Here is a 17,972-nt window from a genome sequence, read left to right on the forward strand (position 1 = left end):
TGTTTATCAGGGGGTTTGTTTGATTTTCCTTTTCTGGCTAACTTACCAATAGAAGCCCTTCTTGTTATTATTGGTGTCCTTTGTGAGGTTCAGTTTCAGCTTTGCCTTAGCCTTCCTTACCCCATCCCTTCATCTCTATACTCTTCCCAGGTTACATGTCCTTGTCTTCACCGTCTGTGCATTCTTCTCTTCGCCTTTAGTTCAGCCAGGAGCTCCCTACTCTGTGTCAGCTATGCCAATCTCTTGCCTTCCTTGTACAATTTCTTGCTCCTGGGGATTGCCAGGCTGCCTTCCTAGAGGAATTATTCCTTTCAGATATTTCCCTGGTGTTTCCCTGTGTCTTCTGTTAGGACTCCCTGGCTCATGTCCCTAAGACTGCAGGTATGGTCCAGGGTGGCTAGCACAGTTCAAAGTCACTGCAAAGAGCCTGTCCCTCCGGTCTGTCTGTTTTCTTATCTTCTCACATTTGCCAGGGACAAGCTTCATATCGCACCTCTACCCCCTCACATGGAGTGCAAAGCCTCACCAGCGAGCCCCACTAGCTCCTGAGCAAAGACTCTTCCACCACTGAGAAAGCTGAATCCCGTCTGCTGCCGGCGTGCCTGGGGCTGCGCAGAACCACTGCATTGTCGAAACCCCCAGAATTTCGATGATGACACCCGCCATGAAGCCGCGGACTCAGTTCGTCCATTTCTTCCCACGTTGCTGCCTTCAACTGTAACGGGAGGAGACAGTAACCCCCGTGTGCCGCCCCGTTCCTACGCTCGGCGGCCCGGCAGCCCTGCCCGGCCCGGGCCGGCCGCCGTCCCTCGGCCCGAGCCGGCAGCGGGAGGCCGAGCCGGCCGGGGCGCCGCTCACGCCCCCGGGGCCATGGCGGCGCCGCGGCCCCCGCGGCTGCACGGCCCGCCCGCCGCCAGGCCTGCCCCGCGCCCCGGGCCCGCCGCGCTCCGCGGGCAGGAATCCCCCGCGGCTTTAAACAGTTAAGCTTTGCTCGTCTTGATGATGACTGAGAGTTTTGCTTCCTCACTTGCCATCAGTATTAGCAGAAATCTGAGGGATTTAAGCTCCTCACACATCAGTGTGAGCCCTGGCAGCGATATTCAACAATGCAAGAGCAGATAATGAGGTGACCTGAGATGTGAACAACTGTTCAGATCCTAATATTGCAATTTCACTTGCAACATTAATAGCTTCAGTTGTTTAATTTTGAAGGTTATCCAAAAAATCAGAAATTTACTGTTCTTTGCTCTCTTGCATCCTTTTATTGGGATAAGGACTGTTTTGAAACACCAGAATGTTCCTTTGGGGGTTCATGTACCTATGAGATTAGCTGTCAACTAATATAATGCATGCATGTGAATGGATATCTATCATTGCTTTCACTGAGGCTGATTAAGTCTTCTCTGATATGATTTAACAAACATATGGATGAGGCTCTGTTTGGGGAAAAGCCTGTTCTGGCAGCAGCTTGTTTTGAAAAAACATGAACAATTGAAATAGGGAATGTTCTGCATTTATTGTAAACATGTCCTCTTTTGCTCTATGTTTGTCCTAAACTATGGTTGAAACCATCTCTACAAATGCAAGAATTTATGTAGTCCTTTATTTTTTTAAACTATATACCTCTCCACATTGTTGAATTGAGAATGTAGTTCATCCTTTGATTTTAGTAAAACTACTTGTTAAACTTCTGGAATTTTATGTAGCTCTTATTTTCAGAAATGGACTCTCCCAGGGAACTTGTAGAAAAGTAAGCACTGCTTTAAGGCAAATGGCAGCACTTTTGTGAGAGTACAGGTTCACAGAGAAAGTGTTCCAATTAGAAACCAGGATTTATGACTTCTTACCACTTGCTTAAGTCACTAAGGCCACTGTCATGTGAGATAGCTCCTAGGTGGAGTATCTACAGTGTTCTTCCAATACCTAACTCCTGCTTAAAATCTCTGCGGTATTGATTGCAGCTGTGCCTTGTGCATTGGCTTTATAAGAAGACCATTTCTGTTACACATCAGTAACAGCTTAATTAGCTGCTTTAGTGTAGTCTTCCTGTGAATTTATTTCTATAATATAAAATACTTTAGGATCAACAGTTCTACGTTCACTTAGGATAGCTATTACTAATGGAAGAAAATTAAAAACTAAGACATTTACTCTCTTTTTAGTGATAACCAAGCTGAGCACAGTAATCCACTAAGCTGTTTAAGTGACAAAATATTTATAAGAATGTTTTATGTTCTTTATTGTGAACTTCCCATCTTGTTCTTAAATTAGTACAACACATTTTCCTTAGAAGACAGAATAAGACAGGCCATGATTTTGCCGTAAGGCTGCTACTAACACTTCACCAGAAACATTATTTGAATAAGAAAAAACATTTTTACTAGCACACAGGAAAAGAAAACTCACTAATGCTGTTTTAATGATGCCAGCTCTTGACTTCCATCTTCTTGACTTATTTTTGTCATATCACAGGCAGGCACTGCTTTCCACTGAGAGGCTCACCCACTCTACACGGGACTATGCCAGGTGTGGTAAGGTGGATACCTGTTTCAAAAAATCATAGCATTCTGAATGAATGAATTCTGCTTTCTTCATACCATGTGAGCCTTGGATCCTGATGCTGAGTAATCTGAAGAGTGAAAAATCAGCCCACAGGCTCGCAGATTTTGTGTTGGTTTACAATATACACAGTAGTTATGGGCTCTAATTCAAATTGTGTGAATTTTATGGAATCTATGAAAGCTATGTTACGCTGAGTTACATCAGCTTAGCCACTTCTGTGCATACTCAAATTTAGTTCAGTAAGGAGATGTTATGACTCAGGTTTAAGATAATTGCCTATAGAGAAAGGGAAGTTCTAACTATTTCATACAACCTCAATATTTTATGTTTCTTCTGCATACTTTTCTGGTGTTTCCTGCTGAAATTCACTGCATTTATTACAATAATAATTTAAGGAGAATTAGGGAATAAATATACTAACATCTCACAAAAAGTGTGACTTTTTTCTAAGACTGTCACTCTTCTTCCTATTATCACATGAAGTTCTTAACAGTCACATGAAATATATCTGGAGGTAAGGGAAAATATCTTTTTAAGTTTGATATCACCCCATCCTGGTTAATAAGTGTTGGGAATCATAAGGATCTTTTGATGTCAAACTGAATGGCTGTGCCACAGGCTGTTGCGAAACAAACAAAAAAAGGAATCAACCACAATACCAGATTTATGTCAATGAAACCTCTAAATCATACATGAAATGAAATACTAACTGTAAGTGTAAAACAACTATAGATTTCTGTAGTTTATTGATTATCAAGTAAGCTGGCATCTCTGTCCTCCATGCAATGTTTCAGAGTTGTATTGCTTGTAGGAAAATATGACTGTAGTAAATGCCTGAGTTCTGAAACTATTCAGCATCATAAAATGGCTTCTGCTAGGAAAGAGTTGTGGCCCACTTCAGAATCAAGGTATAACGATGTTGTATGTTTAAGTTTTAGAGAATGGGGTTACAATGCCACTCTGATGGGATGTTGTAAATCTTTCTGCTTTAATTTCTAAGTGAAGCAGCCCAGACACATTGTGAATAAGTTCAGAGAATGAACCTAAAGTAGCTGTGTTTTAAAGAAATATCTGATTTAGGTCTTATATGCAAAAAATTAATCTGGTTTCGTAAGATTATACAGGAATTTGGTTTAAAATGAATCCAGCATCTTCAAATCCTAAATGTGGTACCATTATATCAGTGGATGCTAAGGAACCTGGCCTCATCTTGCCATTAGTAACACTAGCAACAGAGAGTGGGGAAGTATGATGATGGAACAACTGAAGTATTTGGAGGTGACCCAACTTTGATTTACATGCCTTGGTAGCTTCACAGAGTGGTCGGGCTATAAAGTCCAGCTGGATGTCAGGATTGTTAGCTCTGATGTGTTGTAAAGGTCATCTGGGCTATACAGTGTCTTGGTCCCAAGGTGAGAGGTCCACAGTAGTGCTTGACGTGTAACTTTGACCTCAGACATCTCATATACTCTGGCTGACACGTGATTTATGCTTGTGAAGCTTTTAGGCTTTAAGGACATTTTCACAAGTGATAATTTTGTGAATCCAGGTAAATAGTATGGGCCAGTTTATGTTAGTGAGCCAAACAGCACTGTGGTTTGCAAAACATTTTCTGTTTCTGTTAATACCAGATCAGGTAGTGACCAGTGTTCATTAGCAGTTCAATTTCTTAGCACTATTAATACTATCAGCATTATGATTTAACGATGTAAATCACTGCCAGGGTCCTTAACCCAACACCACCATGTGTATTTTATATGCTAGCTAGTCAGAATTTTCATGTTAATTTTGCATAAGTGGTTTTCTGCATATTTTTGAACTTTTTGCACATGTAACTAGCCTGTCCAGTTCTAGAGGTAATGGGTAAAGTTCTAGAAGTAATGGGCAAAGCAAACCCTTTAGGTGTCCATTGAGTATGGATGGACAAAGAAGACTTGGAACTTTCCAGATGAGAAGAACCATATCTATGTGAAGAACATGATTCATGTAGAAGTCTTGAAAATGTTATTTAAGAATAACATTTTATGATGTTTATATTTAAGATGTAAATATATTATATTTAAGATGTAAATCAAGGTGATACCCTAAGAGATTTGATTTTGATTAAGGTTTTTTTGCTTTGTGTTTCAGTGGCTGTTCCCTCACCAGCGCCAGCTTGTGAGCCTGAGCCCAAAACTAACAGGAACTACCCATCTCCACAAGTCTCCGCTTCCTCCCGACCCACTGTTATTGCTGCCATGGAAACCCCTTCTCAAGGCCGGCAGAAAGTCATGGATTGGAGAGCAGTGGTGGCCATCTTTATTGTGGTGGTAGTTTACCTGGTGGCGGGAGGACTCGTCTTCCGTGCCCTGGAGCAGCCCTTTGAAAGCAGGCAGAAGAACACAATCGCCTCACAGAAGGCTGACTTCCTCCGGGAGCACGTTTGTGTCACCGAGCTAGAACTGGAGACACTGATTCAGGTAGGCTGTGTGAAGAAGATGGTACTTCTTGGAAGTTAGGAGAAACAGAATCAGTGGTTTATTGACTAGCTGAGTTGATGGGCAACAAAATTGTTCACAGAGGCAGTGTGAAGAGCAGGCTATTTCCCAGCTATTTTAAGGTCTGAGAAGCAGAAACTATTTCCAAAATATTGTAAACATAGAACCATAGAATAAGCTTGTGTTGGAAGGGACCTATCAGGATCATTAAGTTCAACTCCTGACCCCATGTAGCACATCCTGAGTCACACTATGTGCCTGAGAGCATTATCCAAATGCTTCTTGGACTCTGTCAGGCTTGGGGCTGTGACCACTTCTCTGGGGATCCTGTTCCAGTGCCCAACCACCCTGTGGGTGAAAAGCTTTCTCCTAGATCTCTCTTGACTCAGATTCAGGTAATTTCCTTGTGTCCTGTCACTGGACATGAGAATTAAGAGCTTGGTACTTGTGCTCCCTAGAATAATAAAAAGATGTGTGCAAAGAAAAGCACACTTCTTTTATTAGAAACTAATATCTGGAAAAAGTTTTTGAGAGAGGTGCAAGACTTATGCCCTCATCTCTAGAAATTTTCAAGTGGTCTTAAGTTCTTAATTCTTTCTTCAAATTAAACACAGCAGCCAGGAGGGCATTATGTTAGTAAGAATTCATATTTTGGATAGTCACTTTGGACTAGTGTTCTGAACCAGTTCTGAGAAGGTAAGTATGAAAGGGAACATCCTGTAGAGATGTTTTATTTTGCTGCTGCTTACTTGGTTCATTAGTGTCATAAGCCAGCTTTTCTTTCCAGGCTGTTTCCATGTAAAAAGAAAAGAATTTTCATGTGCTAGAAGAAAACTCTAGTTAGAGGAGGCAAAAAATAGTACTTTGAATTAACTATAGAGAAGACTTGCAGGTTGCTGAAGAAAAGACTATTTGAACTGTGAAGAAAAGAAGTGGTATCTGATTATTGAAGCTTCTACCTGTGCCTCTGGAGGTTATCTTGTCTCAACTTCCCTTCTGCCCTATCTTTATTTTACCCTATTTCTCCTAAAAGGATAGGAAAAAAGGATTCAGATGTCTTGGGTCCTGTCCTAGTTGGTGCAGGCAGCCTGGTATGTAACATCAGTCCAGAGCTGCTCCAGCTTTGTAGGAGACACACTGAGCCTGAGGTGCTTCACAAGTCTGCTGCTGTGCTGTAGGTATGCTGCTTCCAGAACTTAGTGGGACACAAACCTTTTGGACTTAGTTCTCTGTGCATATCCCTTGTTAAATACTGTAGGTCTACCCTCAGATACAGCGCCTGCATGACTATCAAATCACTGTAAGTGTACGTAAATCACTCTTAGGCTGATTGGTTCTTAAAGTTCTTTGTGGGATAGGTAGAAATATTTAAGGAATGGGCTTTGAAAGTTGTTACTTTTGATTAAACCAGAAAAATATTGGTAGCCTTGGTCCTTAGGAAATGCTGTTGTGGAAAAGTGAATAAATGTGAATTTCTAATGAGGGCCCCTAATCACTGTATAAGGGGTACTGAGAATAAGTAGGGAGGGAGTATATAGAAAAGTTACTAAAGAATTAGTTATTAAAAGCTGTTTGCAAATGAAAAGCATCCTAATAATCCTAACTGTGAAATATCAGAGCATGAAAGGCAATTGAAGCAACTCTTTGTATTCTTGATAGGAATCTGCTTGGAAAAAATAATTGTAGAGGGAGATAATAAGTATTGGATTAGAATGATCTGTGAAGAGGAATTAGTAGAGCTAGGCAAAAAAAGGACAAGAATTTTATTTTCCTATCAAATTCCTATCCTTGAAAATGCACAGGTTAGGTACATCTTTGACTGTCTCATCACTTAAGAGGGGTATTATACTGCTCCTTGAAAAAGATTTGTCTTCTTCATACTTGGGATCTTACGGAGAAATTACAGAAACATTAACAAATGAACCAGATAAAAACCTTTCTTCATGAAGAAACCAGAAACAGTATGTTTTGCTCCTCTCTCCTCATCAGCTGCACTGGCTTCCAGCTATCTTGTTGCTTATATAAGTGGAATTGATAAAGTGTACTTCAGGCTGAAATGTAGTTTTGTTTCAATCTCTTTGGGAACACAGGATTCAATTGTCCCAGTATCACCACGAATGCTGGGCTTCTGCCTTTAGTTCCACGTAGACCATGTCTTTTTTCTTACAGGGGAACTGTACTGTGGTGGTACCAAAGGGGCTGAGAGTATAATATTCATCTATGCAATGATAGGGAGCAAAACAGAAAGTTGTGATCAAAAATACATGTTTCTAAAAACAAATAATATCAAGTACTTTTATTTACTTCAGTAGTTTTGTCATTCTCTTCACCCTTACCTGCCTGTTTGCTTTAGCATACATCCATTACCTGAACATCCAGAAAGACAATTTCAGCCCTTTGGGGTATTTCAGATTATTGCCTTCCCTGAAATGGGTGGCATTTCGAAAGAAAAAATTACCATAGGTTGGTAGTTATTCAGTAAAGAAGATTGCACTTTCAATTTATAAACTATACTGAAAAAATACTGTGTACTTGTAAACTGTGCTTGTAGCTCCTCTGGAGAAGGAAAAAAGGATCAGCAAAGGAACAAATGGGAAACAGTTTTGGGTACTTTTGTGACCTGTTACTGTCAACAGTACTTTAACTATAAAAATAGCTGAAACTACTAGTTTAAAATATCTTAAATATGTGAGGCTTGTTAACATTGTGTTTAACACTCTGGAAATTAGCTTTTTTTTTCCTACTCTGAGATAACCTGAGGATGAGCCTTCTCAGGTCATTGCTGCCTATCTGAAGTTTCAGATGGGAAACTTGCAAAATGTCATGGTCTGTGTGAACGGGGACAGTCTTGCCAGTAATAGTATCGTTTAAATTTTCTGTCAGTTTCCATCTAGCAGGATAGCTTTGTGTAGGTGGACTTGTGGTGGTAGTAGTAAGGCATCTTTTTCTCATGCATGAGCTGAAATTGGTTGTTTAAGTGCTGTTAGCTGCAGGCTGCTGGCTGCTTTTGTTTTGCTGCTCTCTTTTTGTCCTCCATCACTGTACACAAAATGCTATGTAATAAAAGACAGCATTGGAATAGTTGGATATTTATAAATGAATGATGTCAGTGAAGCTTTAAAGAAAAAAATGATTTTTTTTCTGGATGAGAAAGGAGCCTGAGAATCTCAAAGCTATCTAAAGCAACAGGATACTCCTTCACTTCAGGGGTTAGTGCTTGGCCCTAAAAGACTTGCTAAACTGTGTAATCTCAAGTGTGATTTAAGTGTAATTAGCTTGCTGACATTTACAGACTTAAGGGGAGGGCAGACAGCATTCCTTGGCAGAAGTAACCAGGGTAGCTGACAGTGTGTCATGGCCTATTTAAACGGGCAACCTGTCTGTTATGCTGATTTATGCTGTTCTGCATAAACCAACAAATGATCTCTGCTTTCACATCACCTGCAGTATGCCAGCAACTGGTACAGAAGCCCTTCCAAAGGGTTTGGTCTGAAACACATCCGTTCTCTATATCCCTATTTCTTGAGGTATAGACATGTGCTGAGGAGCCCTGGCTTTCTGCCCACATGAAATGAAACCAGTCCAGCGTGTAGCTTGCTCATGCTGTAGTTTCTCTATCAGCTTAGCCTGGCAGGTAGTAGCTCTACTTTTAAAAAAGGCTGTCCTGTACTGATCTCTTTAGATGTAGCTGTCTCTGCTCTTGCCCATACGCCTCTCCTCCCACTCCTTTCCCTTTTGTGAGGCAATGTGATAAATAACTAAAAGCTGGTAAGCAGATTAGCTGAAACTTGCCCAGGCTAAAAAAGCAGTAGAGGAACATTTATGTCCATGAAGTCAGTTGGAAATATAGGCAAAAAATGAGTGAGAAAAATGGAAGTGGAAGAAAGAATGAGGTAAATAAGCCACCAGTGGAAAGAGAGGAAAGTGTATCATGAAGGCTAGGGAGAGAAGCGGTGTTAAATGGATTTGTTTAAAAGTCAGTGCTAAACCCATAAGAGAATGTGAGGTTTTAGAGAAGATCAAGAGAGAGCTCATAGACATGATCAGTAAGAAGTGAGGCAATGGTAAAATGGAATGGCTAACCTTGTTTTGCACATAGACTGTGTAGGAAAATATGAAATAGAAAACCACCATGACAATTCATAGATCATAAATCACAGGGAAAAGAGAATGCAAACAATTAAAGAAAGAAAGAATTAAAGAAATGCAATAAGAAAAGTCAAACCTGAGTTGATAGGTGGGAATTCCATGTTGAACAAAGACAAAGACAAAGAGGATGCAAAAGATAGCACTTTGCTTCATTTGTTGAGCCCAGCAATAAGATCACTGAAACTACCAAGGCTAAAGATTGGTGGCAATATTTAGGAGGAGGAGCAAATAACAGAAAGAGAAGGACTGACAGTAGTGTCAGCAGCTGATGACAGCAACATGAAGTGAGGCTGGAGCAGAATGGGAGAAAAGCAAAGAGCTAGAAATATTAGGAGGCAGAAAAAGAGAAGCTTGGTTCCTCTGCAGTGGTTTTATGGAAATTAGACTCAGTTGGGAACATTTGGAAGAAGAAAGGCAGTCATTTCTGCTGCTGCTCAAGAGTGAGGTCTGAATTTCTCTATGATGAAGAACAGCTTGTATGAGATCTAAAAGCAAATTGAAAATACATGCCTGAGGGCATCTCAAAAGTCAACTTAAGAGCAATTCAAATGAGGATACCGGATGCTGATGAGAGATTTATTTCTGTGCTTTGTAGGCTGATGTATTCAGCTCTGTCTTCCTTTGGACGGTGAGGCTACAATGAAAAGTGAATGTGTATGTCCCCATGATACAATGTGGTGCATTTTTAGAAATTCCTAACAAACATTCAGGAGGCTGATATGTTTGTCTGGTTTGATTTAGTATTATGTGGGACACAGGACAGTGACCAGGAAGTGGTATAGCTACCTCAGCTTCTATCCAGAATATACTTCATTCAAGCACTGTCTGGGAGTCTCTGTATCATGCTGTATTTGTGGAGATGAGATCATATGTAGTGTGGCAACTGGGAAGTTTGAGCTGATCACAAAATTTATTTATGATGTTTCCCTAGATATCTTATTTGCTAATTTCAAACAGGGTGTATATATATATACCATATTTTTTTCTTTTGTTAGCATAAAATATAAATTACTTAATCAATTACTGATTGTCTTGGAATTTAAAGCCTTGGCTGATTAGCTTCAGTTGATTTCACAAATATTATTTGTATTTACTACCTTTCTAAGCTGCTTCTTTCATGAGCTGTTACCAATAAGGAATTTTTCCTTTGGTAGTAGTTGCTACAAGAATGATATGGGTGAATTTGTGGTGTTGGTCCTTTACTTCTCAATTTCTTTGTATCTTTTGTCATTTGTTTATGCAGTGTATCTTTCTTCCACCAGTTTATTCAGTTTAGTTGTATATTCAACTTATGTGTAAAGAAGAGGCTACTATACTATGAGCACATATTAAAAACTTAAATTGAAGCTGTTTCCATGGTCCTAGAAATTTCCCTTTGGAGCCTATACCAACTAGCATAGGATACAGTAAGGCATGCATAATGCTGATACTTTGTATTTTTTTTTGCAGCATGCTGTTGATGCTGATAGCGCAGGAGTCAGTCCCGTTGGAAATTCCTCTAACAGCAGCAGTCACTGGGACCTTGGAGGTGCCTTTTTCTTTGCTGGAACAGTCATCACTACTATAGGCATGTTTATTGTTTATTTTTTAAAAAGACACAGTCACACTGAGGCATAGATAATGAAATAAATTTGAGGAAGGTAGGCAACAAAGAAATAAAGTAGCTGAAGTGTATTTCTCTGTTAGAAGAAGACATGACTCCAGCATGTGTTAAGGGCACTGAGTCTTTGGGTAAGTGTCAGAAGCTGTCTACATAACTAGGGTAGAATAGCAATGCTGAGTTGAAAACAGGTAACACTCCTGCAGGCTTTATAAACCTGTTCTTGATGTAGATTGAAGCAATCTACAAGCAACTGCTTGAGAAGAAGAAATTCTTCTCATACCCTCCTCCTTTCCATAACTGGAAATGTATTCTTATAATTATTACACCCTTTTTAAAATTCTTATTTGCTTTCATACTAACAGTTGGAAGGAATTACACAAATGATACATTGTGTAAAAAAAAACCTATTTTTTTTTTTCCTTTCTAGAATTCATGACCTTGATTATTACACATTTCTCTGAATTAAATGAAGAGTATACTGAACTGCTCAATAGTTTTTCTTGAACCACTAATTTTAATAAGATAATTATTCAAGCCCTTATCATCTCTCTCCCCATGCATTGTGTCCAATATATTTAGTATTTGATCTCTGAATGTTAGCCTTAGATATGCTAAGGGTTTTAATCTCTCCTCTATAAGCCAGTTCCTCTCTTGAAGAATGTTCAATAAGCTTGGATTTCAGAAGGCGGTCTGAAGGAAAAAGAAAATAAACCAACAGCATTGTTGATACAATTAATCTGCAGACAATTATACAGTAGTTTTATAATTTTAAGCTTGATATTGTGCTGTCATAATAATCAGATCAAGAGATCTAATTATTTGGAAATCACTGGCAAATTGTTGATTTTTATTTTCATTTTCTATGAGTATTATTCTGCTTTAAATATTGTACAAAGTGCTTCTCCACATTACAGCTGTGCTGCATGCACTTGATAATCACATAACCCTTCAATAAAGTGTGAGAATCTGACTAAATTCTGTAGGCTTTTTATGCAGGCAATACAATAACAACAACAAAAAAATCTTGTGGCAGTTAAAGACTTGCTGTGGTGATCATCTCTAATAGTAGAGTCTGTGCCTTTGGCTCTGCCTTTTCTTTGCTGCATAGAGTGTACAATCTGTGTTCCTCTATATTAAGCTACATTACTATGTACTTTTGATGGTAGCATAAAACCAAAGGGTGGCAAGAAAGAAAACATTTCTGATTCATACATAAGAAACTCCCCCCTAATATTTGTTTACTCAGTAGACACAAGTGACAAGCTTTTAAATTACTCATTAAATAAATGCCACTATGTAAGCATAGTTCATGCAGGCATATTCATTGACATCTGCTATTTAAATAACTTATTGAAAAGACAGTGTATTTTTGCCCATATTTGTTGTAAATTCTCCATGAATGAGATTCTTATAGGCTGCATAAAGTCTGTGTATTGTGTCAGGGCATGAAAATGGTTTTAGTTTATCCACCAGAGGCCTGCTAGGGCTCCTCTCATGTAGAAACTCAGGAGATGACCTGGTCAACCTCAGTTCAGTGGCCCATAGAGCCTGGACTTTCTTGGAATTTTAGGAGACATCTGGGATGATGGATGCAACTGTGAAAAGGACAGTAGGTTATGGGACATGCATTATTGTGTGTCAGCATAGTTCTTTCAGCATCCCATGACAGAGAGATATGCCCAGTGCCAGTGATGCCAACCCAACAGGAATAGAACCTGACACTTTCATACATTTCCTTTTCTCTGGATGCTTTATTGATGCCTTTAGTTTTAGCTTTTATTTTTTCCACATTCTGTATTGCATTAGTATGTAACTCTGAACTTCATATAGAGTGTTAGCAAGTTCTCACAGTTCAGTTAGACGAAACAATCCTTTTTCAGCCCAAGAACCAAGGATACCATTGCATCTTCAGGTCCAAAAGGTATAAACAATGGCAAATTGAGGAGGGCATTCTGGGAGGAAGGGACTTCATAACCTGGAGCTATAACTGGACAATTAACCCCAATACGGAAATGGACCCAAACTTATAAAAGTGTGAAAACTCGTGACCTGGTGTAGCCTTGGCTGGGCTCTGGTATTGCCCAAGGTGTATCCTTTGAAAGCCTTTTAATAAATACCTATTTTATTCCTTTAACACTATCTAGCCTCTGTTCGAGGTAACCTCACAAGGCATCATTATTGCATCAGTGATTTTTGATTATGTGATAATTTTTAATATTTAAGTAATTCTGTATAGTTAAAATCAAAATCTCTATGACATTTCAATTAAAATAGCTGCTCTTAAATAAAAAGGTGCAAATATTGCTGTCACAATTCTTGGGTTTTTTCTCTTTAACATTTTAACAGAAATGCCATGTCTACTGGAGTCATAATGCTTTACTGAAAAAAGAGTTCAAGGGTAGATTTGCATGGTGAGGATACAGTTTGGAGGCTGCAGTGTAACTAGTCAGTATGATTAAGGGGTTGGGAAAAGTGTGATCTAACCACTGAAAATGAGCCTTGTCCACTGAAAATGAACCTTGTCAGATGAATCATACTCCTATCAGGAAACCATTGGCACAGGCCAAGAGGAGCAACAGCATTCAGGTGCCAGGTCAGCAGGGAGGGATTTTTGTGCCATGGCATCAGCTAGATGAATTAAGCAAACAGCAATTTGAGATAAACAGAATCTACAGAAAATATGGGTAACTGAGGCTTCAAGAAAAGTAGAATAACAGAGGGTGGTTTACCCAGGAAATGACATCATGTCATTGAAAGTCTATAAATAGGAATTATAGGTGGAACCAAGGTATGTATGCCTGCAGGAAGAACAATTTTAAAAAACCAATTAATTTGTTTTCTAAAAAGCTGTGTATAAGTCCTGAGAGACTGACAATTGCTTTTCTCCTCAGGGTATGGGAAGATGGCCCCAAGCACTGTTGGTGGCAAGGTTTTTTGCATCTTGTATGCCCTATTTGGGATTCCACTGTTTGGCTTCCTGCTCGCTGGGATTGGAGATCAACTTGGAACCATCTTTGGGAAGGGTATTGCAAGGGTGGAAACAGTTTTCAGAGTAAGTTCACTGACAGTTTTTTGCTTGTGTTGTATAGCCTTCTTTTGATTTTGTTGCTATTACCTGTGGCATTTTTTACATGCTGGACACCATGAGACATTTACATGTTGAGATGATAGTTAATGTCAGTAAGGATCTCTGTAGCCAGTGGAGAGAAACAGACTTCTCTAGCTGATGAGGCAGGGGTTTTAGGTCAGACTCTGAATTTCCTTACTGGGGGTATTTCTGGGGAATATGTCTCCTAAGTTAGTTTCCTTACAAGGAATTGTAAAACCGTCTTCAAAACACCTCAAGTTGCTTTAGATATGTACATCTATTCACTGAAAATGGAGAGAAGGTAATGGTTCCCTGAAGGAGCAGGGAAGTGGAGTAGGTCCTGACTGTGTTACTGATACAGCCTGAAAGAAAAGCAGGAGAGCAGGGTTGCTCTTGTGAATGTGAACTGGGAAGAGAGATAGGTGATACACCTTCACTGTAGGGTGACAGATGTGTTGCTGTAGATCTGCAGCTCTTCTACAAAAACTGCTGTAATGCCACTGGCTGAAATTGTTACCATTTTCTGCCCTGCCTACTAGGAAGATATCCTACCCTAAAGTTCCTCATGTGTAATTTCCCTTTATGTTGCCAGTACCCTCTGTTTTTGAGTCTGAATTGCTGTAAGCAGTTCTTTTGCAAACAGTGCCACAGACCTGGCAATGCTGTTTTGCTAACTTGCTAATGGTTCACTTCAGGAATTCTCTCTTTGAGGCAGAACTTCTAGAGGTGACCTGTGTGATACTTCCTTTGGAAGTGGCATAACTGAAGGTAAGTCTTTCCAGGGATGGAGTGTGAGAAGCTGCCCAAGCTGGTTAGTTTAATAGATATCTACTTCTAAAACATTCCCACAGATGAGAACAAATTAGCTGTAACTGTTTTTGGAAGGAAGTAATTAAGTATTAGACTGAAGAATGAGCACTTTCCATTTTGATTAAATGACTTTTAGGTGTCCCAGACCAGACATAAATACTATATCAGAATAAATGTAGGAAAGTGACTAGTGATTATGGGTGAGTAAAGATGTACATGCCTGTCTGGAGAGCACTTCAAAGGCTTATATTTTCATTTAATGAAAAGAATCTTATTGAAAAGTGTCTCAGTTCAGTTTGGTGAAAACACGACTAAGAACCCTAATTTATTTTTTGTCTACCTTTTTATTACACCTGCTTCACTTCAGTGGAATCTCTGAATATTCCAGCCTGCTTCTGCCCAAGAAAAATTACAATCTTGAAGTCATGATATGGATTGAGTGTCAGAAAAGCTTTGATTAATTGTCAGCTAGCTGAGTGTTGTATTTCTGTGTGACATGGACAAGACCATTAAACTGTTAGTAGGATAGTTTATGATTAAAATAATCAGAGAATCACAGAATATCTGGGGCTGGAAGGGATGTCTTGAGATAATCTAGTCCAGCCTCCCTGCTAAAGCAATACTTGAAGTATTTTAAGATTCACAGATTAATGCTGATACTAATGTTTCATGCAGAATATAGCCATTTGGGACAATAATGTGAGCTCTTTTGGTATTCAAAGTATTCTTTCATTTTCTTGAGTCAATGTGGTTGCTTATTGCTTATAGCCATCCAAAGTATTTGTTTTCCTCCTTGGTATTTTGTGAGCTTCCAAAGGAATTTAAAGATTGTGGTCCTCTTTTTTAGCCATGATGTGTGTTTATTCCTTTTATTTTGATTGTCAGAAATCCATTACATTCTATTACATCTCTTATTTTGTGATTTGGTGAACAGGGTAATATATAATTTCATTTGTTACTCTTACTAATGAGTTCCAGCTATTTGAAATATTTCTGATAGAATTTAGAATTTGCAGGCATCTTAGTGAATAGTCTTAATACCAGTGGTTTCACTTTAGGTGATTATTTAACATTTGGCATATTCAGAATATAAGAATAAATATAATTTTAGTAACTGTGTAATTTATTATCACATATTTACATTGTTAGGCTTCATAAATGTTTGTACCTAATCAGACGAAGCCTCGAGTAACAGTTCTTGATTTAATGCTGAGCACTGAGCAAATTTTAATTCAATGTGTAACTCTTGTTTCTTATTCTGTAACTGTCTCCATAATGAACTGAAATTCAGCATGTTTGTGGGTGTGAAACCACCTGTTACCACCTTTAAAGAGAGGACATAAAAATTCAGAGAGTACTTACTAAGAAACTAAAAGGAACAAACATAGACACTGAAAAACATAATAAAATGTTGGGTGGTGTGCCTCACAAATCTTCTGGAAGTAGCTGTGAAGTCACTGGGTGCATCAGTGCTCTAGAGAGAGTACAAACTAGCTACCTGTATTATTTGTCCTCACAGGCAATTGGGACAGTCCAGTTTCTTGTGGAAAGAATGGGAAGAAACTCAGCACGTGTATAATACATCAAATTTCCATGTTCATATACCTCAGCACTCTGCTTCTGTATGTATCCAGTTGCCTCTGTTTATGCCCTTCACTCTTAGGAATGTTGCAGGGCTGGTGTGAGGGCAGTGAGAGTTCTGGGAATCCTTGCAGCTTTGTCATTGCCTGTACAAGTCAAAGGGACTCAAAGGCAACTTGATATTGCCCTGTGGTTAGGATCATTTCTGAAGCTAGGCAAGATGCATTATGCACACATCAGCACGTGGGAAGGAGAGGAAGAATTTTCTGTTGTCACCGCAGTCCTTTCACCCAAAGCATTTCCCTAACAGGTCTCTTGCTCCATCCAACAGTATAACTGTGAGCATGGAGCCCATGCCACACTAGGGACAGCTTGCCTCTGGCATTCCTCAGCATATCAGGAAAGATGAAAGGAGGATTCCTCCCAGAGGACTTGTGCTAATGCACTTCTGCTGCCTCTGACATAACCTAAGCAGAGCCACACCAGCCCTACCTTAATTAACACCACAAATTAGACCCTAGGAATCCCACATTTAGCTACTGCAGTAATCAGCCCATGCATTCTGTGGGAATTTTAAGAACAATTTGAAATACATAAAGTGAGAAAGGGATCTGTTCTTATCAAGTACACACTACCCCAACAGTATTGACAGAATGCTTCAGCAGAAGAGCTGGGCACATGCCACCACTCATCTTCTAATCCAAAATGTTACCAGTATTTCAGTGTGTAACTAGCCAGGAAAACAGCTACTCATTTATGAATAGGTAGGGCTGGAGGTATTTAATTGCAAAACAATGCTTTGTAAGAAATAGAGATTTTCATGTGCCATTTTAGGAAGCGGAGGCACTGGCAAGATGATGCTATCCCAAACACCATGCCCTGAATAGTTTATGCCATCTGTCCTATTGGAATGATTATATTTGGTACAAGTAAATAAGCATCAACCAGGTCAGAGAAGTAAACTAAAACTTCCCCCACAAAAGCCCTGTCTTCTCAGCTCCTTCTTATTCCTGTATATTCCATGTTCCATAATCTAGGGCAGAATCTGGGTCCCAGTCTGTTTTTACATGCATGCAAGTATGATTCCCCAGAAAATGAATATGTACAAGGCCAGACACAACAGAAGTGAAACTGCATTTTAAGGTGACATAATGCCATAAAAGTAGTATTTTTATCTTTCACAAGTTGTTCTTAAGTTCCCTCATGTATGTATGTTTCTATAATAAACAGTAGAAAAACCCATTCTTTTGGCATGCTCTGTACACACAGTGTCTGCAAGCATCCAAAGATAGAAAGCACTCCATAGGCAGAGTACACTGTTACAGAACACAGCAGCTGCCATTATCATGAGTTAAATATAGGCTAATTCAGACAGTCTTTTTTCAAACCTTGAACAAGTGTTTAGATTCTCACCAGAAGTAGATGTGTTTACCATAACCCGAATGATCTTCCCTTATCTTGCAGTTTAGTACAGATGCAGGAATTCAGCCTGGGCACAATGAGTTTCTGAGAGCACTCCAGGATTTTCTGGCTTCTGAGGCGAGGCCACTGTGAGCAGTTCCTGGGCTTGGTTGCTGCTTTTGCTCCTCTGGTTTCCAGGAAGACACAGAGGACAGGTCTGGCAGCGCAGCTGGTAGACTGTGCATTGCAATACCAGGATGTGAGCAAGCAGCCAGAGACATGAGTGGTGGCAAGGCTGCAC

The 17,972-nt window shown here is 39.5% G+C and overlaps 1 protein-coding gene across 2 annotated transcripts in view; it reads left to right on the forward strand.

The window, feature by feature from the left end:
* KCNK10 (potassium two pore domain channel subfamily K member 10) overlaps positions 1-17,972 on the forward strand; it is a 51,948-nt gene that overhangs the window by 19,176 nt on the left and 14,800 nt on the right. The window contains exons 2-5 of one of the 2 annotated variants that reach the window (XM_077783998.1): positions 2,473-2,526; positions 4,693-5,021; positions 10,638-10,755; positions 13,683-13,843. In XM_077783998.1, coding sequence (XP_077640124.1) covers positions 2,473-2,526; positions 4,693-5,021; positions 10,638-10,755; positions 13,683-13,843 — 662 coding nt within the window. The remainder of the gene's footprint in view (positions 1-2,472; positions 2,527-4,692; positions 5,022-10,637; positions 10,756-13,682; positions 13,844-17,972) is intronic. The other variant, XM_077783999.1, reaches the window with a different exon arrangement.

This window comes from Lonchura striata, chromosome 6 (genome assembly GCF_046129695.1).
Source record: "Lonchura striata isolate bLonStr1 chromosome 6, bLonStr1.mat, whole genome shotgun sequence".
In the NCBI taxonomy this organism is placed as follows: Eukaryota; Metazoa; Chordata; class Aves; order Passeriformes; family Estrildidae; genus Lonchura; species Lonchura striata.